The following is a 26,724-nucleotide window of genomic DNA, read 5'->3' on the forward strand; positions in this document are numbered from 1 at the left end:
TGTTTTCCGTTGCATATTGTAACTCGATTTCCCTTCAGTGTTGACCTACCCTAGGATAACATATGATTAATAAAAGTGATAGAAGTGGGATCGTCTGATGACAAAACGAATTATACTCTGACATCTTTCTATTTGTACAGTTCAAGCGTCAGAGTTTTTGCATATACTCTCCTATCGAAGCAACATAACACTAACAACATCATATCAGGAGTTGCTCGCATTTGACTAACATCATAACTATTCGAATTATTCCGTACCAGAAATATCAACCATATATACATTGTCTTTAAATAATTATTTATTGTTTTCTTACAATGATTTTTTATTTTTGTTTCGCGCAAATAGTGAACTTGTTCAAATGAGTACTTTGGTATTATTGATACATGATGTAAATATAATATCTTTCATGTAAGGCTATCATTATTTATGTTTTGAATTATTATTGTTGATATTGTGTTTGGTCATACTATTATTCTTTTTCTTTATACTTTTGACATTATTTAGAGTTTGGTTAATATTTGTTAATAAATTAATAAAAATAATTGAAGAAAAACTAGATTAAAGAAAAAAATATTACAAGACTATCAAAACTTAAATATAGTATTTTGTTTTAAACTTATTTTGGTGGAGTTTACAAATAGTTTGAGAAGATGGTACAATTATCCACTACATCAACATTGATTTGCAATACACTTGCTAACCTGAGAAATATTTTTTAGTTGACAAAAATTGCTACAACCTGGACCATTATTTGGACATGACCTTGTCCAATGCAATAAGTCCATAAGGATTGTGAATCAATGTCTCCTCCTGTGATAAATAGATTATTGTAAGATTTTATGTGCATATATAAATTTTGAGTTTATAAAGTCATTTTAAATGGCAGAACATTATACTCTCCCTATCATAAACAAATTTAAAAATATAATTAATTGTTAAATGAAAAAGAAAAACTATGAATTAACCCAATGAAAAACAATGTAATATAACAATTTGAGTTTTGCAACTTCTAAATATGACACCTGATCTCAAAACAGATGCAATGCATAGCATTGCAATGAAAAAATGCACTTTGTTGATACCAATAACCATCTTTTCTTCTTTTATAATATGAGAAAGGAACATCTTTCAGGCGCTACTAATAAAGATTTCTAACAATTTTTTAATAAATAATTTCTTTTAAAATGGAAATAAAATCTCTTATTTTAAATTTGATACCTTTTTTAAATGTTAAAAACAATTGCATTAATCCGTTCAAAAAATAATTTTAAACATAAGAATTAAAAATTGATTTACCCAATCAACAAATGCATTGAATACAAATAGTGTTTATGAATGAAAAATAATATGTACTCTTAAATATTAAGATAAATTTTTAAGTGTTCTAGACCAGCCAAAGACCCAAATAGCTTAAGCGTAATTCCTCTCAATTCCACTTCACTTAACCCAAGATATAAAGATCGGTTTGTCGCATCTCGAAACACGCACACACAAAACAGAGTCGCCACCAATGTTATTTATCCCATAAAAGGGAAAGGAAACATTGAATAAACCTAAAGAAGGATGAATCTGATGATCTTGCAACCAAAAGACGGATAAGGGAGTCGATTACGCAAGGAAAATGTATTAGCACCCCTCACGTCTGTAGTACTCTACATGATCCACTCTTGTTGTTCTAATCAAAAGGGTTTGTTTTTTCTAAGACTTACTACTAAAAAGGGGAATGCATGCGGAAATATTGAATTATTTACAAACAAAAAGAAAGTTTTTATTATTAATCTCGGTTAGGTTCTGCAACCCAATGCCTACGTATCAATGAAGAATCAGAGCACCGTAGTTCTTCTCAAAAATTTTGGTTTGTTGGTGCTTTTTATGGGTAACCACCCTTATTAAAAAATTTCATAAGAAAAGCCAAGAGGCAAAAGAAGTTTGATTGGTTGAGTATTTTATTGAAAGAATACATCAAATTATCCATCCAAGGCAGGTGGTACCTGAGTGCTTCTCTCTTATTGTTGAAAGAATTCAAGTAACATTAGCATGTTTTTTGGATTTTGATTAAGAAAATGGATTTTATTTTAGAAAGAAATGCAAAGGGAAAGGAAAATCTAAATGGATTTTGAAGAGAAACCTAATGTGGACGTGCAATAGTGGTCCTAAGGTTAGGATAAAAAGGGAACATTTGCCTAAATTAGCATGCAAAGATAGACTTACGATTAAGGATCAAGGGGACTACCTAATGTTGTCATGCTTGGCTAACCAACCTAAAGTCTACTTTAGTTCAATCTTAACCAAGAATGAACCAAAGAAATCCTATGGGGAACATGTTATCCACACAAGGAAAAGAGATTAAAGAAGAAGACAAATCCATATCAAGTCATGGTGAAAGTAAATAGAATGTAAACAAATGCAACCAATATCAAGTCATAGAAGAATAAATGAAGCAATAATAATCCATATCAAGTCATGGAAAGAATATACAAACAATAGCAACCCATATCAAGTCATAGGAGAAGGTAAAAGCAAATAGCAATCCACATCAAGTCATGGAAGAGATGAATTAGAAGACAAGTTATCAAATCAAGATGGGGTCTAAGAGTAATGAAAAAGGTCATTCAAACTTCACACACAAATCAAAGTCAAGTAACTTGATAAACAAGTAAATATATCATCCTAGAAAAGGAATCCTTTATCAACCAGATGAACAGAAATTAAAAGGGGGATACTCATAGGTCATAGGACATTGACAAAATCTTTTTCAATGCATCAAATATAAATTCTAAACATTAAAAGGTATCAACCAAAACCATAAGCTCTAAGTTCAAGCATAACCAAAGTCAAAAGATGGACATCATCCAAACAAGGAGTCCTTTGTTCAAAGTAAAAGACAATGTGAAATGTAATTGAGACATAAATAAATAGAATGAGCACAATATCAAGATACCCAAAGAATGGATCCAAAACTTCTAAGAGCTTCACCATCTATCAAACCTAAAACTAGGTCAAGGAAGAAAGTAATATAGCTTTTAATATGTCATCATGATGAATGGTAATGGAGTACCACTCAAGGAATCATAAAAGCAAGACATAATATTGCCAAGACCAAGTAAAAACTAAGTGTAGGAAAGGGAAATAAAATCTATTAGACTCATAGTTATTCAAGGTAGAACGCACAAGACAAAATCCAACTGAGGCCTCCTAGAGCAAGTAAGAAGTAACCAAGATAAGTAAGCAAAGAAAAACCAAATGGAGATGCTCAAAATAGTTCACATGGGTGGATTTTAGTCTCCTAGATGATGGTGATGAAGTCAAGGGTGGAATGGGAGATCCCCAATTGTTACACAAATGTAATTCAAAACAAACAAACCAAATGCACAAATGTGACACAAGGAAACAAACATGTCCTTCATAATTTCAAGAAAAATAGTTAGAAGCAAAAATAAATTATAAAACATTTACCATAGGAATATGAGGTCAAAATCACAATATAACCTTGGGATACTCTCAAAACCATGTGTAAAGTATGTTTAGGTAATTAAATCATCTAGACTATCACAGGCAAGTAGTCACTACAAAGATGCATTCAAAAATAGATTCAAAATTGACTTAAAATTAGCAACCAAAGCAAGAATGAAAACTTAAAAGACCTATATGCATATGTCTACTAGTGTGTAAAACTATGGTTCAAAACTTAACAAAAAAGAAAGATTAAAATCACCCAAACAAAGTAAGATAGCATAGAAACATACATATAATTAAAAATGATGAAATAAATTAAAAAATAAATAAATAATATGAAAAATTAAATAACACTCGAAATGGTCTTTATGAATTTAATTAATATTTATTGGCCTACAAGAAATAATTTAAAAAGAATTAAGTACAAGAAAAATAAAAGTAAGTGGTAAATAAAAGAGGGGGGTGCATTAGTAAACCTAAGAAAACACTAACCAATGTGTAATTATGCTCATGGGCTCAGAAAAGGGTGGTGTGAACAACGAAACAACTAGGCCCATCAACCAAACTAACCAAAAGCTTCGTTTTTTGCCGCGTGACAAATGAAAAAGGAAATAAAATGTACAAAACATGTGAACCTGGTCATCAATCGGTCACACCAACCATAAGTCATTAAAAGACAAAACGTAACCCCCAACCAATCAGAAACATCCAGTACTTCGTCCCCAACCTTAAGCTATGCAATATGAACCCTAAACCTGGTTCCACAAGCAACGCTTCCAACCCTAATATCTTATTCTACAGTGCATAAAAACGCAAGAAATCAAAAGAAAAAACATAGAACTTATGGGGCACTACAATGTCATTTCAAACTAAATTCAAAAATAAGGTCTAGTTTAAGAGAAAAGTGGAATGGAAGTTAGAGAAAACTAATTATAACCAACTTTCAACAAGCTCAGTATATCACATGTTTGAGTATACAGGCGAAAATAATGCAATGAAACAACTTCAATTAACACTCCTAATCATCTATGGCATGTACATGCTTCAAAATGGATATGATATGAAGAAAATATAACCTACCTAGTGGAGAAAAGTCCACTTATTCTTGATTCCAAGTGAGTTACAGAAGCAAGACCAACGAAGTTTGGTTCTTCTCTCTAAACAAGGATGGTGTTGGATTAATAACAAAGATGAATCCAAAAATGATGCAAGTAAAGGCTTTTATGAAGTGCTGCAACTCCTAAACTTTTTCTCCAAAATGATCTCTCTCCCCCTTAAATAGGTTAAATTTCACTTATATATCCTTCCTTGATAAAGTGATATGCTTTGCCCTTTGTACACAAACGTTGGAAGGCAAACTGGTCCAAAAAGTAGTTGAGTCTTTTGGATGCAGAACGACGTTTGACTTGGGAAGAATAAAAATATTCAGTCGTCTTTTAGATGTTCAGATGCAGTAGGAAAGGGATATCTCTTGATATCTTGGGAAGAAGTGTGCATGAAGCAAGCTTGGTCAAAAGCACATCTCCTTCATTTGGCAAACCTGGTGCATGACATGCATGCATGGGATAACATGTTGCTTGGCCAAAAGGAGTAAGAATTGAACTGAAGTTGAGTGGAAAATGGCCTTGCTGCAAAGGAGTGTGATGGATTCAACCAAAGAGATGGTTTAGAAAAAGCTTTCAACCTTGTGATATTGAGCCAACATAACTCCATGCTCTCTTGGTCAAAAGCATTGAATTATAGCTCTTTGGAAAGAGGGGAATGAGAGGAATAGGTTTTATGTTGAGGTCGAATCCTAATAGGGTCTATAACCTGGTGGAAAATGATCATGAAGCATGTGGTTTGGAAAGAATGAAAACTTGGAAAATTTTCACTAAGTACACAAGTCATTCAAACAATCCAAAGCCACGACTTGTGAGAGTGATATCTCAATCTATGGTGATCCAAATGATATGCCCTTGGAAGTAATGGAAATGAGGGATCTAATACTTTAACTTTCATGTTGGAAACCATATGAGATGACTCCCTTAAGATCTTGAAAAAATTCCATGAAGAATGCTTTGTAATCTTGACTTGGATACTTAGAAAATTTCAAAGTCTTGGAACAAAAGGATGAAATTGGAACACCCTACTTTCCACGACCATATCTTGGACCATGATGATCCAAATGGCTCAATATTGGTACCTCCTTGAAGCTTGGATGAAATAGAACAAAATCCATGTTAAGACCAACTTGGTTTGGAGTCTTGATCATCTAGAACAAAGGTCATGAAAGTAGTTGTTCACTAAGGCTAAACTTACCAAAAATAGTAAGTTTTAAAACCCTAGTTTCCAAATTAAGCAACTATCCACAATTTATTTTTGATGAATCTCTTGACTTTTCTTGATCAAATTTCTCATATAGATCAATTTTGACTTGAAGAACACAATGTTGCCCCAAAAGATCAAAAGTTGACTTTTTAACCTGCTTAATTGACTTTTCCCCATTTGAATCAAACCAATAATCATATGACCAATTGAACCTCTTATAAATGGAATTAATGACCAATCCTTTACTCATATACACTTAGGGATACATAGAGTATCATGGAATCAAGTTTTGCTCAAAAAGTCTGAAATAAACTGATTTTATCACAAACCCTAATTTTAGTCAAAAATGACAAGATAAAAGTGCACATCCTCACAACCTTAATTCTTCTAGGGAAAGTTGGAAGAACTTTGGAACAAGGATGTCTTGTATGATAATAGGATGAAGATGATCCAAAATTGGTCCATGAGTATGCCAAATACTGATATAATCAAAACTTCTAGCTAAGGGATCAAGGGATATGAGGGTGTGATCCAATTCCATCTTCTTGCAATTCTCATTCAACTGATGGAGTAATGGACCATTTGAGATGTTTTATGGCATGAGGAAACCCTTGTGGATTGAACGATAAAGAGGTTGAGGATATCCCAACCCTCTTGTATTGATTGTCACAACTCTCTCTTTTAAAGCTTGAAGAAGGCCACAAGGGAGATGCCTTGATCTCATAAACAAAGAACAAAAGATATGCATGAATGTATACAATGATAAACATGAGCTAACTTTAGTAAAAAAGGAAGAGGGTAAATTTTGGGGTACAACAGCTGCCCCTATTCAATCTTCTTGCACCTGAGAGGTTAAAAAGAAGCAGCATTTTCAAATGTTCAAGGTGGGAGAGGATTTAATACCAAAAGAACCCAAAAATTTGCACTATGGAAAGAAGGCAAAAGGTTTAATCACATGGGCTGCCAATCTAATCGGGCACGTCCGTGAACAGAAGACGTTGCACCGGGAAAGAACTGGATCCACAACAAAGATTACCAGGATAGAACTGGCTTTAACAATCACGAAGACTACCAAGATAAATGGGTATGTCTGTGGACAAAAGATGTTGCACCAGGAGGGAACTGGATCACAAACAAAGACACCAGAATAGAATTGGATTTGACAAGATTACCAGGGTAGGACTGGATTTAACAAGATTACCAGGATAAAACTGAATTTGACAAGATTATTAAGATAAAACTGGATTTGACAAGATTACCAGGATATGATTGGGTTTAACAAGATTACCAAGATAGAACTGGATTTGACGAGATTACCAAGATAGTACTTGATTTAACAACATTACCAAGATAGAACTGGATTTAACAAGACTACCAGGATAGAACTGGATTTGACAAGATTACCAAGATAACAATGGATTTAACAATATTACCAGGATAGCACTGGATTTTGGTAAGATTACCAGGATAGGACTGGATTTGAAAATGATTACCAGGATGGGACTGGATTCTGGAAATGATTACCAGGATAAGACTGGATTTTGAAAATGATTACCAAGATATGACTGGATTTTGAAAATGATTACCAGGATAGGACTGGTATCTGGTTGGTAGAGTCAAGAGGAGTTTGTAAGGATGAAAAGAGATTGGAGATATACCAAGGGACAAATAACTTTGTCGGGGAAATAAAATAAACATCATTGGCGTATGTTATGATGCATGTTTGAACTCTTCTATGGCGTAATACTCCATGTAAAATGGGAATGCTACGCACATTTTATGGATATGATGTAATGATGCCCAATTTAGTATGAGAATAGATAAAACCACAAAAATAAATCTGCTGAAGACAAATTTGAAACACTAGGACTCTGCGAGGAGGGGCTCTGCAAAAAATAAATTGCAAGCTCAATAGGCTCTTGCCGCAAATGAGGTGGACTTTTGCTGGGAAGAAAAAATATCCGCTCTATGAGAAGTCTTGATCTAAAAGTCTCACCAAGGCGAATCTACTAGGGAAATAGGGAATTTCCCAACCAATATTTCTCTGGTGACTATACAATCTTTAATTACCACAACTGCTGGTGGAAACAAGGCAAAGCTGAGAGTCATCCTCGCTGATTATTGCTTTTAAACATCCCAAATCATAGCTAAAATATCTCAGGTATTGTGTAACCACTTTGTCTACCAACCCGACCACGCATAAAATCAAAAGCACGTTCAAATGTCCTTTTATCATTTTATGTAAAGCCCAGGATTTCCAAATACAATGATTATCAAAATAATTCGGATGTTTTTGCAAAAAAAAACAGGTAAAGGAAAAAAAAAACACTTTTGAATGAAAAGAAAATTTTATTAATTGAGAATTCACCTGTATATAGGCCTTTACATTAAGAGGCAATTCCTAGGAAGATGTAATTACAAAAACAACAATAAAAGACTTATTACAAGGATGACAATGTGAAAAATGGATTCCCATCAGATTCTGGTTCTGCTATAATTCCTTATGACCTTAACGCTCTCATCCCTTTGCTTTCTAAAGAAAAATGATTCAAACTGATTCCTGCCCCTTTGAGTTTTCAACTTGTGGTAGTATGAAGAAATCAACTGATCCATAATCAGACGTAGTCGTTCGCTTTAAATCCCTAACTTTTTCTTGGATCACCCTTTCAGGTTCGATCCACCGGGATACCCTTATTTTTCTAAGCCGCCCTTTCGGGTTTTCAACTTAGCGGGTGTACTCGATATTTTTGTTTTTATCCCTTATTTTTTGCCCGAACCTTCTTATTCATCCTTTTTTAGTTCGTCGGGATGCCTATTTTTGCCTAAGCCGTCGACTTAGCGGGTCTTTTTTATGCGAAGTATTTTTTGATTACGTCTGTGTTTACAGGGAGTGGAAAGTCCTCACCATCCACAGTAGTGAGCATCATGGCTCCGCCAGAGAAAATCTCCCTTATCACATATATCCCTTCATAATTCGGAGTCCACTTGCCCCTAGGATCAGACTGAGGAAGAATAATTCTTTTCAACACGAAGTCACCAGCTTGGTAACTCTAAGGACAGACTCTTTGATGAAACGCTTTCTTCATCTACTTTTGGTATAACTGCCTGTGGCATATAACATCCATTCTTTTCTCTTCAATGAGGTTCAACTGATCTAATATGTTTTACACCCACTCGGCCTCGTCGATTTTTACATCTGTCAACATCCTTAAGGAAAGGAATTCAACATCGATGGATAAAACTGCCTCCATGCCGTAAACTAATGAGAACGGAGTTTCCCCAGTTGAGTACGTACCTAAGTCTGGTAACCGTGTAGAGCGAATGGTAACATCTTATGCCAGTCCTTGTAGGTCACCACCATTTTCTGCATTATCTTCTTTATGTTCTTATTTGCTGCCTTTACTTCCCTATTCATCTTCGGGCGGTAAGGAGAGGAATTGTGATGCTGAATCTTAAAACTCTTGCATAATTTTGTCATCATCTTGTTGTTGAGATTGGACCCATTATCTATTATGATCTTCTCAGGGATCCTATAACGACAAATGATATTGTGCTTGATAAAACGAGTAACTACCTGCTTAGTCACATTGGCGTAGGAAGCAGATTCCACCCATTTGGTGAAGTAATCGATAGCTACTAGGATGAAATAATGTTTGTTTGAAGCCGTAGGCTCAATGCGTCTGATCATATCAATACCCCACATTGCGAAAAGGCCATGGAGATGTCAGAACATTTAAAGGCATGGAAGCAACATGCACTTTATAGTAATAGATTTGGCATTTATGACATGATCTGGTGTGAAGATGACAGTCAGTCTCCATAGTCATCCAATAATAGCCTGCTCTCAAAATCCTTTTTGCCATGGTATGACCACTTGAGTGTGTTCCAAACGTACCCTCATGAATTTCTTCAATAGTTATGTCTGCTTTTGTGTCTGCCCACACATCTGAGTAGAACAAAGTCATGATTCCTCTTATACAGCACGTCATCACTTAAGAAAAACCGAGCAGACAACTTTCTCAATGTTTTCTTGTCAGGGATAGTTGCGTCTTCTAGGTATTCTTGTTTCTACAGGTATCTCTTGATATCATAGAACCAAGGCTTATCATCCCAAATTTTGTCATTATTGTAACAAAATGTTGGCTCGTCCAACTTCATAATGCTGATAAAAGGGGCCTCATTTTCCCATTTGACCTTGAACATTGACGCTAGAGTGGCTAGCGCGTTTGCTAAATGATTCTCTTCCCATGGGATATGGTTGAATGTGATCTCTTCAAAGTATGGAATCAACTTCATCACATGTTCTTGGTATGGAATTAAGTTTGGATGACGAGTCTTCCAATCTCCATTAATTTGGATAATGACCAAGGCAGAGTCTCCATATACCTCAAGATGCTTGATTCTCAAATCAATAGTTGCTTCAATTCCATAGATGCAAGCTTCACACTCGGCCATATTATTGGTGCAATCAAAACAGATTTTGGTGGTGAAAGGAATGTGAAAACCTGTGGGAGAAGTAATGACATCTCCCACACCGTTCCCTAAAGCATTTGGAGCACCGTCGAACACAAGCGTCCGTCACGATCCTGGTTTTGGGCCTTCATTTGCGTCTGGTCGGTTGTACTATTCATTGAGAAACAAGACATCAGGAAAATCAAACTTCATCGACTGGTAATCCTCCACTGGCTGATGAGCTAGGTAATCAGCGATTATACTACTCTTGATGGCCTTTTGAGTTATATACTGGATATCATATTCTGTTAAAATCATTTGCCAATGGGCAACCCTCCCTGTAAGGGCAAGCTTCTCAAAGATATGTTTGATTGGGTCCATCTTTTAAATCAAAAGAGTAGTGTGGGTCAACATGTACTTCCTTAGCCGGCGAGAAGCCCATGCTAGAACACAATAAGTTTTCTCAAGAAATGAATAATTTGTTTCACAGCTGGTAAAGTTTTTGCTTAGGTAGTACATTGCATGCATTTTTTTACCAGACTCATCATGTTGGCCTAATACACACCCCATTGATTCGTCAAGGACAGTGAGGTACATGATTAAGGGTCTACCCTCCACTGGAGGCATAAGAACATGAGGTTCTTGTAAGTACTCTTTTATCTTCTCGAATGCCTTTTGACAATTATCGTTCCACACCACTACCTGATCTTTTCTTAATAATTTGAATATTGGTTCACATGTAGCTGTAAGGTTGGAGATAAACCTAGCGATGTAATTCAATCTCCCCAAGAACCCACACACTTCTTTTTCAGTTCTTGGCTCATGCATCTCTTGAATTGCTTTTATCTTTGCAGGGTCGACCTCGATTCCCCTTTCACTGATAAAAAATCCAAGTAATTTACCAGACCTCACTCCAAAAGTACATTTGTTGGGATTTAGCCTTAGCTCGAACTTCCTCAATCTTTTAAACAACTTCTACAGGTTGATTAAGTGTTCTTCCTTCGTGTAGGATTTTGCAATCATTTCGTCCACGTAGCACTCAATTTCTTTATGGATCATGTCATGAAATAGGGTTACCATTGCACGCTGGTAAGTTGCCCTTGCATTCTTCAGACCAAAAGGCATAACCTTGTAAAAAAAGGTTCCATAAGGTGTAATGAACATGGTCCTCTCCATGTCTTCTGGAGCCATTTTAATCTGATTATAATCGGAGAAGCCATCCATGAAAGAAAATAATGAGAATTGTGCAGTATTTTTAACCAATACATCAATGTGAGGGAGCGGAAAATCATCCTTAGGACTTGCTCTGTTCAAATCACGATAATCGACACACATCCTTACTTTACCGTCCTTCTTAGGTACTAGAACAATGTTGGCTACCCACGGAGGATAAGAAGTAACTGCCAAAAAACCAACATCAAATTGCTTCTGCACTTCATCTTTGATCTCTTTAGACATATCAGAACGCATTATTCGAAGTTTCTGTTAACTGGTGGACATTCTTCCTTCAAAGGTAGCCTATGCACCACAATATCGGTGTCCAACCCTGGCATGTCTTGATAGGACCAAGTGAATACATCAATAAACTCTCGCAACATGCTGACTAACCTGGTTTTCACACTTTCTTCCAAAGAAGAACCTATTCTGACCTCTTTTACGTCGCCCTCATTTCCAAGATTCACAACCTCAATGTCTTCTTGGTGCGGCTGGATGACTTTTTCCTCTTGCCTTAATAATCTTGCCAACTCTTCAGGGAGTTTAAAGTCTTCATCACCTTCTTCTTCGGCTTGGTAGATCGGATTGTCAAAGTCATAATGAGTGATAGCAAAATCGTTATCAATGGGATCCGAGGCAGACATGGATCTGCATTAATGATGTTTTTATGCTTTTTAGGAAATGTTTGGTAAAAATAAAATATTGCCATTTTTAAAAGGAAAAGCTAAAAGAAAAAAATAGAAAAGCATGGATCAAAAATTTTGAATGCGAAAATGTCATTTATTTTATGATAGAAAATTGTATATGAAACAAGGTGGCCCTACATGACTCACCACGCCTTGGGTAGAGCGTGGGAATTATTGTATGATAAGAAAACATAAGGAAACTACTCTTGATTAAATGTTACTTGGGTGATCTCCTTTACGGTCCAATTGCGAAGTTCTTCATCTGGAACACTTGGTAGGATCCAGTTGTCGATGTCATAATCACTATCTTCATCATCATCACGAACAGCATTGGCCTGATCATTATTGATGAATCTGACACTTGTAAATCTCATCGGAGTGAGAATCTTTGAGCTTGGGGAGCTATGCCTTGCCGGGAGGTATTGAAACTGAGGCCCAACTTGTCAAATTTCAAAGGAAGATCTAACACACGACCCTAACCTTTGGGGTGACCACTTTCAACCACTACTCTGGCGTCTTTCAATGAAGACATGGAAGCTACATGCCTTTTATCCTCAAAAAGAGGGGTTTTGATCATTTGGATTATTTCGAATGCCTGAAATGGAGTTTCATGTACTTCCCCTTCAACCTCTACATATCAGAAAGATGTCAGATGACTCACCATGTACTCTTCCTCGCCACACACAGTAACAATCCTACCATCACTTGGGAATTTCATTTTCTGATGTAATGTAGATGTTACAGCACCTGCCCCATGAATCCACGACCGTCCTAACAAACAAAAGTATGCGGGTTGTATGTCTATAACGAAGAATGTCGTATCGAAGACTTGGGGTCCAATTTTGACAGGTAAGTCTACTTCACCAAAAACAACTCTTCGAGACCCATCAAAGGATCGGACTATCAAGTCATTGGGGCGCAATTTTACTCCTGCATAATCAATCTTCATTAGGGTAGATTTAGGAAGCACCTTCAAGGATGATCCGGTTTCTACCAACACGCGGGATAACGTAGTTCCTTTGCATTCCATTGAAATGTGCTAGGCTTTGTTGTGATTGCGCCCTCCTGGGGGAAGATCAAAGTCTGTGAAACCTAAGCTGTTATCAGCGGAAATACTGGCCACAACCCCTTCTAATTGGTTGACCGTGATGTTTTGTGGCATAAAAGCAGAACTTAATAGCTTCATCAAGGGGTTCCTGTAAGCTTCAAAACATAATAACAAGGACAAGATTGAAATTTTGGATGGTGTTTGACCCAGATGATCTATCACTTTATAACCATTTTTCCTGATCAATCTCAATAACTCCTCAACTTTTTTGGACGAAGATGTCCCAGGTACTACATTTGAAGCATTAACTTGTGAGAACCCTGAATTGTCACTCACCACTTGTTTACCCTTGGCCCTTGCCAAGGTATCAACATTATCTTAGATATCTTGTGGAGAATATACCCTACCACTTCGGGTAATTCTTCATATACCGGCAGAGTTGTCAATATTCAAACTTGTGTCTTCACTTGGTTTGTCTTTGGATCGTCTCCCTTCTTGCCTAACTCCATGGTAATAGACATCTGACCCATAATACCAAGGTACAACATTCTCGCGGGAGTAAGGGATAGGACCAGGCAATGTAATTGTCAAAGGTGTAGGTCTGGTAGGTGCTAGAATATTTGCAGGAGTATATGGAATGGAAATCACTGCCACCTCCTTCTCTGCAACTCTCTCGTCTTTCATGATCTTGTCACACTGTAGAATACCTTCATTGGTCAAATTTTGAATTCCAATCCTCAGACTAACACACCTCTCAGGCTGATTCTGGAATTCACAACAAATTGGGGGACATCCAGGAAAAACTCCGCTTTGGATTAGGTAGATCTTAATACACGGTAAAGGAGTAGATAATAGATTCACATCCATGACCAAGTTCAAACTTTCACATTCTTCCACCATATTAACAGTAGGTTCGCCATGAGTTGGCATCGGATTTTGAATGACATTAGGTCCATTGTCCGGGGTAAACTGAATGGCCTTGGAATCCAACAATTCTCCACATTGTGGCCTATACCACCAGAATGAAATTCGCAGTGAGCATTAGGATTATAACCTGCAGGGAGCCTCTTAGGAGGAGGTGGCATGCCCCTTAGATTAACCAACTTTAAATGTAACAAATGCTGGAGTACTTGAGAATAAGTCATATGGAGCGGATCAAACACTTTCTCAATCATGGGTTGTCTTGGTTGATTGTAATTGCAACGAGGAGCGATTTGTTGTTGTTGTGGTTGTTGATATTGTGGTTGTTGTTGTTGAAGAGTTGCAGTGACTGGAATGGCCACGACATTCACCTGTTGTTGTTGACACGAATGTTGATTTGATAATGTTATTGATGTTGGTAGTGTTGTTGATGTTGTGGTTGATATTATCGTCTACCTCTGCCTCTCTAAATATAAGCAACACTTGATTAACTTCCTTCTTCTTAGGGTAACCACTGAACAGTTTCTTACAAACTCCACCTGCAGAATTCCCAGTGGTGGGTGACTGTATTTTACCCATCTTAAGACCGACTTCGATTCTCTCTCCAGCCATTACTAAATCGAAAAAACTAGTAGAAGTACTACCCACCATTATGTCATAGTAATGGCCTTGTAAAGTACCCATGAACATATCAACCAGTTCTCTCTCCATCAATGGAGGTTGAACTTTAGCCGCTAGTTCACACCATTTTTGAGTGTATTCCTTGAATGACTCATTAGGTCCCTGAGTTAGACATTGTAATTCGGTCCTATTTGGTGCCATGTCAATGTTGTATTGGTAGTGCTTTACAAATGCTTCCACCAAATCTCTCCAATTTCTGATGTACATTCTTTCCAGATGCATATACCACTCCAAAGATGCCCCAGTTAGGTTGTCTTGGAAGAAATGCATTAACAACCTCTCATCTTCAGAGTAAGCAGACATCTTGTGATAATAAGCTCTGACGTATGTCTTTGGGCAAGTTGTACCAGCATATTTGTTGAAGACATGAACTTTGAACTTAGGTGGAACCCTTACCCCTGGCACCAGTCCCAGGTCAGTAGTGTCCATCCCTAAAACACCTTATCCTTAAACCTTTCTTCCAATAGACGGTACTTCTTATCATCAACATGAACGCTTAGATCACTGTTATGCAATGAATACATACCTTTGTTACGGTCCATTTCTAAATCTTGTATTTGAGGGCTTCTCTTTATCTTGGGGTGTCTCTGCATGTCCCCAACAATGAGATATGGTGCCCCGTGATTGTACATCGGTGGTGGAGGGGTGGAAAATTTCCATGCAGACCCTGGTTATGAGCATGATAACCATTAACATGTTGATCATTAAAATTCATCCCAACAAAATTCATAGCAATATTGGGACGGGGTTGCCCCATAGAAACATCTTTGAATATCAACTCAGGTCGTTCATTCTCAACACGAGGTCTCTCCACAAGAGCCCTTAATTCTTCCTGATTACGAGTCACATTGGTAATGGCATCCATGAACTGTGCCATCCTAGTATCCATTTGGTTCCTAATTTCGTCAATGTTAGCCTAGATTTGATCCATCTGACGTCTTTGATTATTTCTTGTGGCGTAACGATGAATGACTGAATTTGCAATCTCTGCTAAGAAGAGCAAAGTCAATAAGAGGAGTCTGACCAGAAAACCTGTTATGAATATCGTATGAGTGCATGAATGAGTGTAATACATGTAATGACATATATATGTATTTCCAAGATCTTAAAATTTTGATTCAAGTTATATAAGAGAAAAGTAATAGAAGATAGATAATGAACACTTGGATAGACTGAACGTCTACTTCATTAACAAACCAGAGTAGCATAGATAGTTCTTACAAAAAAGGGTAAGCATACAATCAAGAGTGAAAATCAAAAAGATCCCATAAACAATCCTGATGGTGATTTAATACATGAAAAACAAAAAGGACCAAACTAGATCTTCCAATCCACATAAGTCAAAGGTCCTCCACTCTTGAGATACTTTAGACTCCAAGCTTTGGATTCTTCAAACATCTTCTTTGTTCCTTCCTGATTGTGCTTTTGGACAAGGTTTTGGATAACCACATCTTTCCGAGAAATCATACCATCCAAATACCTACACTAATCAATCAACTTCTCACATTCGTTGCATTCTGGGAGTTGAATTTGTAAAGGAGCATTCTCTCTCTCTCTCTCTCTCTCTCTCTCTCTCTCTCTCAACTGAGCTTTAAGGATTGCAATCTCCCCCACATCTTTCTCCATATTAATGTGACTCCCCTTGAGCTGGATTTCCACCCCTATCCTCTGAGTATTTTCTTATTTGAATTGGGCATTCTTGTCCTGCAGCTGTTTCTCCAATCTTTTAATCGTTTCTTTGTACTTCTTCTCCATCTTGGCTTTGGTGACTTTGAGTGACTCGCATTCTCGATGCTTTTGCTTGATTTCCTCTTCAACATCTTCAAGAGCTCTCTTTTGTTCTTCGATAACTGTAGAGGTATCCCCTCTAACTCTATTGACTTTAGTCTTCTTTCTGATTCTTCCATCCATAGCAAGACCATAGTTGCCAAGCAATTCATCCCTTTCTCTGAGTTTATGAGCCAAATGCATCCTTTCTTACCTAAAGCTGAAAACTTGCATGCTTAAATCTTCCTTTTCTTGCTTCAACTTCTTATTCAAAAGCAAAGTCTAATTTAAGTATTCTCTAGGCACAAAATCAGGGTGATCCGGCTCTTGAGGATATAATGGCTTTTCGATTGGAAAAGGAAGCAAGACAGTTTGAACTCTCTCTTTGATCCAGTATGTATAAGGAGGATAAGCAATACAATCTTTCTTGCCAAAGAATTCCTTTCCTTTGCATGAAATATGGTTCCAAGCCTTAACAACCTTCTTCATCATCTCAACATCATCGGTCACATTGTAGAACAAATATTCTTGTATGCTTTTATCCTCTGGAGATCCTTTCAAAGCATAGCCCAATTATCTTTGAGATAGCACAAGATTGTAGTTTATACCTCCCCTAATTCCCATGAGTGGCACATTGGGAAATTCTCCGTAACTCACAATCACCTCAGACCTTTCCATTCTATCCAACCTCAAGCTATACCACACCGGGTTATTAGAAGTAAGCCCCATCAATATCTTAGACCATTTCGAGGTTTCTTTGTTATCTGCAAACACTCCTTTGCAAGGGAGATGATTTCGGAACCAATGATACAAAAGCGGAGCGCAACACCATACTAAACCACCTCTCTGCTTGTGATTTCTGGAGTGAATGGAATGGAAAACGTCTCCCAGAAGTGTTGGCACAGGGTTCCCTATCATGAAGATACGAATGGCGTTCATATCGACAAAATCAACCATGTTGGGAAACAAAACAATGCCATAGATACTGCAAGCTAAAATAGTATTGAAAACCTTCCAATCCTCTTCCTTAGCCAAAGCATCCAGAGTGGTCAAAAGGAAGCTTAGAAGAAACCCAGGGAGTCCTCCTTTTGTCTTTAGATTAGCATCCACCATATATTTTCCCAAATAAAGGGCAGTAGTAATAAGTTCAGAATCAGGGACCTCCATAGACGCATGAAAGGAACTTGAAGTTTGATAGGGATTCCTAGAATAAATGAATATTCTTCAAAAGTTGGTGCCAACTAATAATCTAGGAAGGTAAAGAACCACAAAGGAGGATTGTAGAACTATAGCAGAGTGTGAAGTGCACTGTGTTGATACTTGCTGAGGGGAGGTTTGAGGTAACCTACAATCTTCATCTCTTTTGAAAATTTCCAAGTTGTCAGGAGGGGATCTTTCAACCATCTCGAGAAGGGAATCCAGGTTGACTTCAGGAAACTTGTAAGAAACATGTCCACCTCTACTGGTATCTATATTTAGAGACGACTTAAATAACAAGAATCAAGAATTAAAAACACTTGGAAATACAAAGACATGTGTGTTAAGAGAATGATCATAACAAATTCTCATGAATGCAAGTGTGGTTTCCATATCAATAGATAACTAATGTGCTTGATGGCTGGCTGAATGTCTTAAGTTCAAAAAATTCTACGTAATTCTGAGAAACCAGATATGATGAAGGCTTGTTTTGTAACATCCATCCCAACTCATAGTTAGGTTCTGACCAAAACAGAATAGAATTCTAAATGGCAACCGAAATCTATGGCTTTCATAATAACACTTTGTCTGGTGCATAATGTAACACCCTAAACCCCGAATAATAGATTTTAAATAAAAATAACAAGAAAAGGATGTTACTCCATCATAAATACTTCATAAATCATAAAACAACAGATGTTGCACAGCGGAAATTTACTTAGAAACACCATAAAACATATAAAACTGAATCAATACATCATAATCAAAATCTCATAATAGTTGATTACAAACAAATCAAAGTAATGCAAACAAACACCCTTATCCCCAGTTTTACAGATCAAAACATTCTTATTTGAAAACTAGAATATACGGAAGATAAAAGTCCCCTGAGAGGCAATAGCCATCTCACTACAACAACGAACTGCAGTCCTGCTATCACCTATGCAAAGCACACCACAAAACCAACAAACAAGAAAGAGGTGAGAATATACTTACATATAGTAACAGTGTGATTTCAGCAACAAAATGACATTAAAGAAACATAACAATCATACATAAATGATATATATATATATATATATATATATATATATATATATATATATATATATATATATATATATATATATATATATATATACATATATATATATATATACATATATACATCAATTACAATCACAAACGCACATCACAACAAAATGCAATGCTATGATCCACCAACTCCATCACCTATATGCATGTGGTACCAAAAATATATTGTGGAATCAGAGGAATGTTACTAATTCTATTCCACTAGTCCCTAGTCCTTCCCACGTAGACCAACGATCCCCACCAATCGATCTGAGACTCACCCATGGTCTTTTCCACCAAGACCAACGATCCCCACCAATGGATCCGAGGCCACCAAAATGGACCGAAGTCCCACCTAAACTCCAAAATACATGAATGCATGGTAATATGAATCACGAATATGCATTTCATGGACAAGCATCATAATTCCCCAAAATTATATATAATAATACTTATAAACACCATAATACTTATAAACATCAAAATTATCCCAAAGGATATCACCAAAATATGTTCCATTCACGAACCAGAAATTATCCAATAAGGATCACCCAAATTCAAATCACCTAAAATTTTATTTATTAAACAATATATTCACTTTTCTTACACCCAAAATTATTTAGTTAATTATACTCCTAAAAGTGAGTTAAATATACTAATATTTTTATAATATTTTATAAAAGGTATATTTAATTATTTTATGACTATTTTATCACGATTTCAACTAAGAACAAAGATTTTGTTAGTTTTAACTTTGTTGTAAAAAATATAACAAATAAAACATAAATTATTGAAATTTCAGAAAATAGTAAAACGATGTTTTCTAAACTTATACGAGTTTAAACGGATTAAAAACTGAATAGTCACTATTCACAATGAGTTTGATTTCTGGGACGATTCCCTTTCCGAAAATATATAATATGAATTTTTCTGACATCGGACGCCAAACTTGCACAAAATTTTGTTTAACCACTCTGAAGTGTGACTTCTCCTTCGATACGTGCAACCAGCTCTCCTACCTCATATTTTCCAAGTGTCCGCCTCCCAATATCGAATTCTTACAACATACCATTCCCAATGACAAATTCCCAAAAGTTATGATTTTCCCTAAAAGATTAATTTTAGAGCTTTTAGATTTCCCCAAAAGGGTTACGGTTAACAGAACCATAAAATAAAAGACAAAGAGTGACCAAATGAGATTATCTCTATAAATACTTATGAGATATTATCATATATAATTGACCAAAAGGGTTTATCACCAACATGCAATTTCATATCATATTATAGTTTAACATCAAAATTTAATTTACTTTTATTATTTTATGGATCCAAAAATCATATCGATCATCAAAATTCATATGGATCACCAACAGTGACCAAATGGGATTATCCCATTTAGACACAGATCGTAAAGACGATAGACTCCCAAAACCAAAATTTCAATATAAAATATATTATTAATACAAAATATATTATTAATACAAAATCATACATACCAAAGGGGTTGGGCCAAACAACATATGGTCAGAGAAAATCAGCGTGATAAAATACTTGTATTTTGATTTGATCCATTTCAAAATGAAAATAACAATAACATGACACTGATGAGAGGGTAAGGGAACCCTCATCATATATAAATGACCAAAAGGGTTTATCACCAACATGCAATTTCTTATCATACTATAATTTAACATCAAAATTTAATTTTATTATTTTATCGATTCAAAAATCATATCGATCACCAAAAGTGATCAAATGGGATTATCCCATTTAGGCACAGATCGTAAAGACGATAGACTCCTAAAACCAAGATTTCAATATAAAATATATTATTAATACAAAATCATACATACCAAAGGGATTGGGCCAAACCACATATGGTTAGAGAAAATCAGCGTGATAAAATACTTGTATTTTGATTTGATATATTTCATAATGAAAATAACAATAATATGGCGCTGATGAGAGGGTAAGGGAACCCTCATCATTCTGCTTCCTAAAAAGCCACCCTATAGTAAGCAATCTCCCCCTTACCTTATCGAGCTTTCAAGGTCTTAATGTTCATCTCTCTCCAAATCGCTGCCTCAGGATCTCTCCCAAAATGGCCTCCCCAGACTCAGATGTGTCGTTTAGCGATATGTCTAAAACCTTGATTTTTTTTTCTAACTCGCTTACAATAATATATTATGTTTAATCCAACTAAAAATTAATTCCCAAATATTTAATCTCAAACGAAATATTTATTTAATTAATAAATAAAGTTAAATAAATCTTAAATTAAATCATTATTCAATTAAGCGTCACACCTTTGATATTTAAATAAAATATTTATTTGATTTTAAAAGGAAAATATGTTTTTAACATAAGGTGTCACCCTATATTTAAATAATTAAATAATTATTACTATAAACCTCAAATAATAATAATCGTTATTTTAAATAGTTAAATAAAATATACCGCTCTTAACCAAATATTTTAATAATTATTAAATTATTAAAATACCCTCGAATACTCTAAAAATCCATAAAACACCCAAAAGTATACCAACATCACATAAATAAATTATCAAATAATTCATAAAATTCTATAATAAAATAAAAATAATTAAATAAATTAGGGGCATTACACATAAGGCATGCAAGACAAAAGTATTCTTATAAAAACCTCATATGGGCGTGGTATGCCATACAAACTCTTACGTGTCAGGCGCCACGAGAGCTAATATGACTATCCACTCTAACCTACGTGTCACTGTGTAGCGGGGTATTCGTTACCATTAGAGATATTGACTAAATCCAAGGTAAATCATACAAGTCGGGTCGCCACCGCACTTCTATTTATCCAAAGGAATGGTTAGAAAGCGAGCAAAAACCTAAAAGTTTTATCAAATCAAAAACTAGTAAAAGAGAGTCAGAGATCTGGTAAGGGGGTTGGTTATGCAATGGGAAGGTGTTAGGCACCCAAAACATCCTAGGTACTCCTAGGGAGCCCTTTTCACACTTGTTGTAAGGTTTGTATTTTTGTGAAAATTTGTTGTGCAAACATGATTGAAGAGATGAGAAGAGAATATACAAGTTATTTACATTTTGGTGTTTGGATGGATGAACCCATTGCCTACGTACCATCTTAAAAAAGATTAGGATCAAAACCTCGTAGTTCGGGGTAAAAATCTCAAAATGAATTGGTGAATTGATTGGTCCAAAAGCCTTGAGGTCTTTTGTTATCCAAGGGAGAAAACTCAACCTAAAACCACAAATCCACCATGTGAGGATAGCTTCAACATGCTAGTGAGGGGTTAACCCTATAATAAGCATGGAAGACTCATTGTCCATCACTAAGGATAGAGGCGAGTATTATATCTACCTCAAGGATAACTCAAACCTAATAACTAAAGGTTATGGAAAATTTGATTAAGAAAGTGGCCATTGAAACCACAAAAGGACATTTGAATGGGTTATATTTACCAATGAAAAGTATGTACAAAATATGGTCAAAGTTGACTTAGAAGTTCAATTCAAAATAAGTATTAAGAAAAGAAAGTTTGAAAATCAAAAGCATAAGGTTTAGGTTTCTAATGTTGAAAACAAGTATTAAATGTTTGCACAAAAGCTTTGGCTTGGGTTAGAGTGGAGGGAAGAAGAAGAATGGCTAAGATCCTAAGCAATGCCAAAGGTGAGGGATAAGAAACAAAACCACAAAAAGGAGTTCCTCTCTTGAGATCATATGGATGATCCAAGTAGCTCCCATCCTTTGGAATAAGCAATCACATAAGCATAAACTCAAGCAATCAACAATCAAATAAACTCTTGGAAGGTTCCTCAATGTCTTGAATCTCTCTCTCTCTTAGGAGCTCATGGTAATGGTTCCTCAATTTGGCTCAAGTGGAAATCCCTAGCACAAAGAAACACACACATCAAAAGGTTCTATTAACAATCAAAGAATGGACAAGAGGGAGTTTAGAATATGGTCCTTTCAATGTTCATCTTCAAGCTTTAAGCATTCTAAAGGCATGAGGCCTAGTTGCTCTTTGACATTTAAGCATTCTAAAGGCATGAGGCCTAGTTGCTCTTCAAACTCCATTAGCTTGGGTAAAGTCCTAAGATCTAAGTCCATTTTGTCCAATTCTTTGCATTTGGTTCACAACAAACAGACAAACACAAGCACAAAAGATATATATACAATTATATGCTCAAGTGAGCAAAAGGCAAATGGCATTAACATAAACATGTGCTCAAGCGAGCAAAGCAAAAAGCAAATGGATAATATGTGTAAGAATAGTAAATTGCATAAAAGTAAAGAGCAAAAGTAAATGTTAATGGTTAATAGATAGTGTTAGTAGTTAGTGTGCCATAAGGCAAATTTAGCGCTATGTTAAGCAATCGTAATTGGACTTATGTAGAAGTCACAACTATCTGAGGCCGGTCAATAATAATGTAGTCAACAATACAAGTTAGAAGTCTTGATTAGTAAACCAAGTTCCAACAACTTGCCATGCCAAAAAGAAGAAGAGAATTGATCTTGTATTGGTTTAAGCCTTGTGTATGATTTAGGAAACAACCTATCCTTAATGCAAAGCCATTCACTTGATCAATTGGTCAAGATGAATTAGATTTGAATCAATGAAGATTAAGTCTCCCTAATCAATGCTAACTTATCAACCTTCAACTCATTGATAAAAAAAAAACAAAAAAGAAGAAGAAGAAGAAAGAGATGGATAATGGAGAAGGAAATGGAAAGAGTAAAGTGCATAAGGTGAAATAAAATGTACCAATCCATGTGTGTTGACCAAGTGACATTGAAAGTCAAAGTCAAACAATGAGAAACTAGAAATGGGATGAAGATTGGAGGTCAAATAATAAGCAAAATATTTTTGGCATTTTTAATATTAAAAATAAACTTGAATTAAAATAAAAGAAAGGTCAAACTTCAAAATCACTTCAAATCAACCTTGAAAGGTCCAAGTGATTTATCCCAAGTTCAACCAGGTCAAACAAAGTTTGACAATTTTTTTTAGCATTTTTAAAAGTCAGAAACTATTTTTAATCAATTAAAAATGAATAAAAAATAACCTAATTGAACTAAAATCTCAAATAAATCTCAAATCAAATTGATGATAATATTTTTCATAGATCTATCATCATTCAAATAGGTTAGGAAATATTTTTGTATTTTTTGAATATCAAAAACTATTTAAAATGAATTAAAAATAACCATAAAAGAGAAAATTCACAAAAAATATCAAATGACAAAATAAAAAATATTAAAAATCAATTTTAGAAACTAGAATTTATTTGGAGAAGAATGCTATTGGTCCCATATATTTTGGATTTAAAATGAAGAAGATATGAATTTTTGAAAATAAAGGAAATAAAAGTATTAAAACAGAAATTAATAAAATCGAAAAAACCAGGAGCGTCTGATCAAGCCTCATTAATTGACGTGGCTGATCAGACGCTCCACATGCGCGCTTCCATGGTAGGCTTTAGTCAATGCGAAACATGTGGCATTATTGAAAGTAAACAAAATGCATGGCTGGGATTAAAACGTGGGAGATGCATCCAACGATCCAGATTGAATCTGGCATGGTGGACGGTGGCCGGCGCCACCGTCTTCTCCGGCGAGCACTCAAGCTCCGGTCAGAGTTGCAGGTCCTCCAAACTCAACCAAAATCCACGATCTAGGTACCAAATTAAAGCTAGGGTGTTGTACATCACCCCTGTACCATCCATTTCTACTCTAGATCTCCATAGTGAGAGAAATCAGAGGTTGAAACTTGATGGTGTTCATCATGAACTTGTTAGATTTTGAAAATTGAATGCACAGCAATGATGCCTCTTGGAGAGGACTTTAGACAACACAATAGCCAAGCAAATAGGTCAAGAAATAGTGAATTTCGAAGAAAAAACCAGTTGAAGAGAACCTTTGAATTGTGGTGATCTGAGCTTGCTTCCTTGCTTCCTTTGGCCAAACAGAAGTACAATGGACTATGAGAGAGAGGTCTAGGAACTTTAGATCTAGAAATTCAACCAGATTTAGTTGAATTTCAGATCTGAGAAATTTGAATGAAAATGAAATAGTTCCTTTGGTGAGAGGTTTGGTTTTCAATTCAGCAGCATTTCAGGTTGATTCATGGATCATTTCAAGTGAAGCAAGCAAGTGTATTTATAGTAGAAGCTGATGCAAGGAGGTGGAAAATCCGTGTGCATGGCAAGAGGATCTTCATTGCATGGGCTTGCATGATCATGTAGAAGGCCCAAATCTAATGCCAAATGCAATCTGAAGTATAATTGAGCTGAAATGGACGTGTAGTTGGCAATGCATAGACTTGTGTAATGAGTTTCAACATGTTATGCACAATTATGCCTAAAAATTCTCCTCTTCGAAAATGCCATTTGCCAAATCCAAACATGAGCATGTGAGTAATGGTTGGAAAGGTCTTGATGTAAGGAACAAATGTTATGTTGGGAAAAAATCCTTTTGAAGTGTGGAAATTAGTGAATTTTGAATTTAAAGTATAAGGTGCAAAACATGCAAAGGTGAGGTTTCCAAATTTGGACAATGTTCAAGCCCCTCTGTTTTGATGATGCAAGCCTCAAATGAAAAAACCTTCAACATCAAAGTTGTATATATTTTCAAGACAATCAAAATGGACTTAACTTTTGCATCATTTGGATTTTTGATGATAGCGTTATGGGCACTAGAAGTTGGACTTTTTTTGCCTTTCAATGCATTTGGTCCAAAGTGACCTATAATGTATTGTATTATCACATGTATTTCCTTTGAGATTTTGAAATTTTGTTCAACATAACATTTGAATTATACATCTTAAGCTTTCCAATGCATTTGATCCCACCTCAAAATCATAACAAATGAATGAGTTATGTTCTTGGGAAGTTGACCCAAAATTAGGGTTTCAGTCAAAATGACCTATAATGTATTGGAATTGGAGATGACCTTCCAAGCTTCAAATCAATTTTTGATGAACATGAAAGTTGTTCATATTGTCCTTAGGAACATTTTTTCTTTTGCGATCATATCCATTTGACCAACACATAAAAAGTTAGGTCTCAGTGTATTTTAAAATAATCAGATGAATTGACTGGTCAACTTCTCAAGTCCATGACTCATATCTTGATGAATTGATGATTGAGGGCACTCAAATAAGTTCAAATATGCATGAAATTATGAATTAAAGAAACTTACCTTTATTGTATTTGATCATGGGCTGAGGTTGCTTCAAGAGCAAGGCATTATGGATGATCTGATGAACTAGGGTTTCCTTGGGGAACAAACCCCAAACCCTTTGACTTGCTTTGATCAAAATGATGAATTGAGATGCTAGGGAGGCATATTTGATGGATGAGAGCTTTGGGAACCATTGCCATGTTTGCTATCATCTTCACTTGGCCATATCTCTGCACAAAGGATCTCCTTGAAGCTCTTGATTTTGTGATTGCTCAAGCTACAAACAAGAAATGTTAGTGACATATTTTTGTGCTTTTGGTTAATAAACAAAATAAGAAAAGCAATAATATTCAATTCAAGCATGCTTGGTGATCTCAAACCACTCACAAGAGGTCACACCCAAAGGTAAAGGGAACCAAGATGCTTATGATCCTTGAGGCAATGCAAATGCAATGTTATGATGCCATGAGGGATCTTAGGGACAAAATTGGGGTCTTACAGATGCCCCTATTTAAGGTCATTCTAACCGAAGAAGTGAAGGTTAAAATATTCGTCTCGACGGGGTAGAATGGGCTTAAATAATAACAAAGAGACAAATTTTGGTCCCTATGAGACCTCATGATGTGAATGTATGTATACAAACGGTAATAATCTGTGGGAGGATAAGTCCACAAAGGAAAAGATCAGAAGGAATCTGATAATCCCTATGAGTAATTCACTCTATAGGGCAGA

The 26,724-nt window shown here is 35.7% G+C and overlaps 1 protein-coding gene across 1 annotated transcript; it reads right to left on the reverse strand.

Moving 5' to 3' along the window:
• Positions 1–16,818: 16,818 nt before the first annotated feature.
• Positions 16,819–17,703, reverse strand: LOC127129888 (uncharacterized). The gene is made up of 2 exons (XM_051058997.1): positions 17,145–17,703; positions 16,819–17,090 (listed from the first exon to the last, which is right to left on the reverse strand). Exons 1-2 carry the CDS (start codon positions 17,701–17,703, stop codon positions 16,819–16,821), a joined length of 831 nt encoding a protein of 276 aa, XP_050914954.1.
• Between the last annotated feature and the right edge of the window lie 9,021 nt (positions 17,704–26,724).

The sequence above is a fragment of the Lathyrus oleraceus genome, chromosome 3 (assembly GCF_024323335.1).
Source record: "Lathyrus oleraceus cultivar Zhongwan6 chromosome 3, CAAS_Psat_ZW6_1.0, whole genome shotgun sequence".
NCBI lineage: Eukaryota > Viridiplantae > Streptophyta > Magnoliopsida > Fabales > Fabaceae > Lathyrus > Lathyrus oleraceus.

Coding starts and splice junctions, on each gene's coding strand:
- LOC127129888 (XM_051058997.1), bottom strand. CDS start 17,703: ATGGAGGTCCCTGATTCTGAACTTATTACTACTGCCCTTTATTTGGGA. Junction 17,091..17,144: donor ACTCATGGGAATTAGGGGAG/GTATAAACTACA, acceptor ATGCTTTGAAAG/GATCTCCAGAGGATAAAAGC.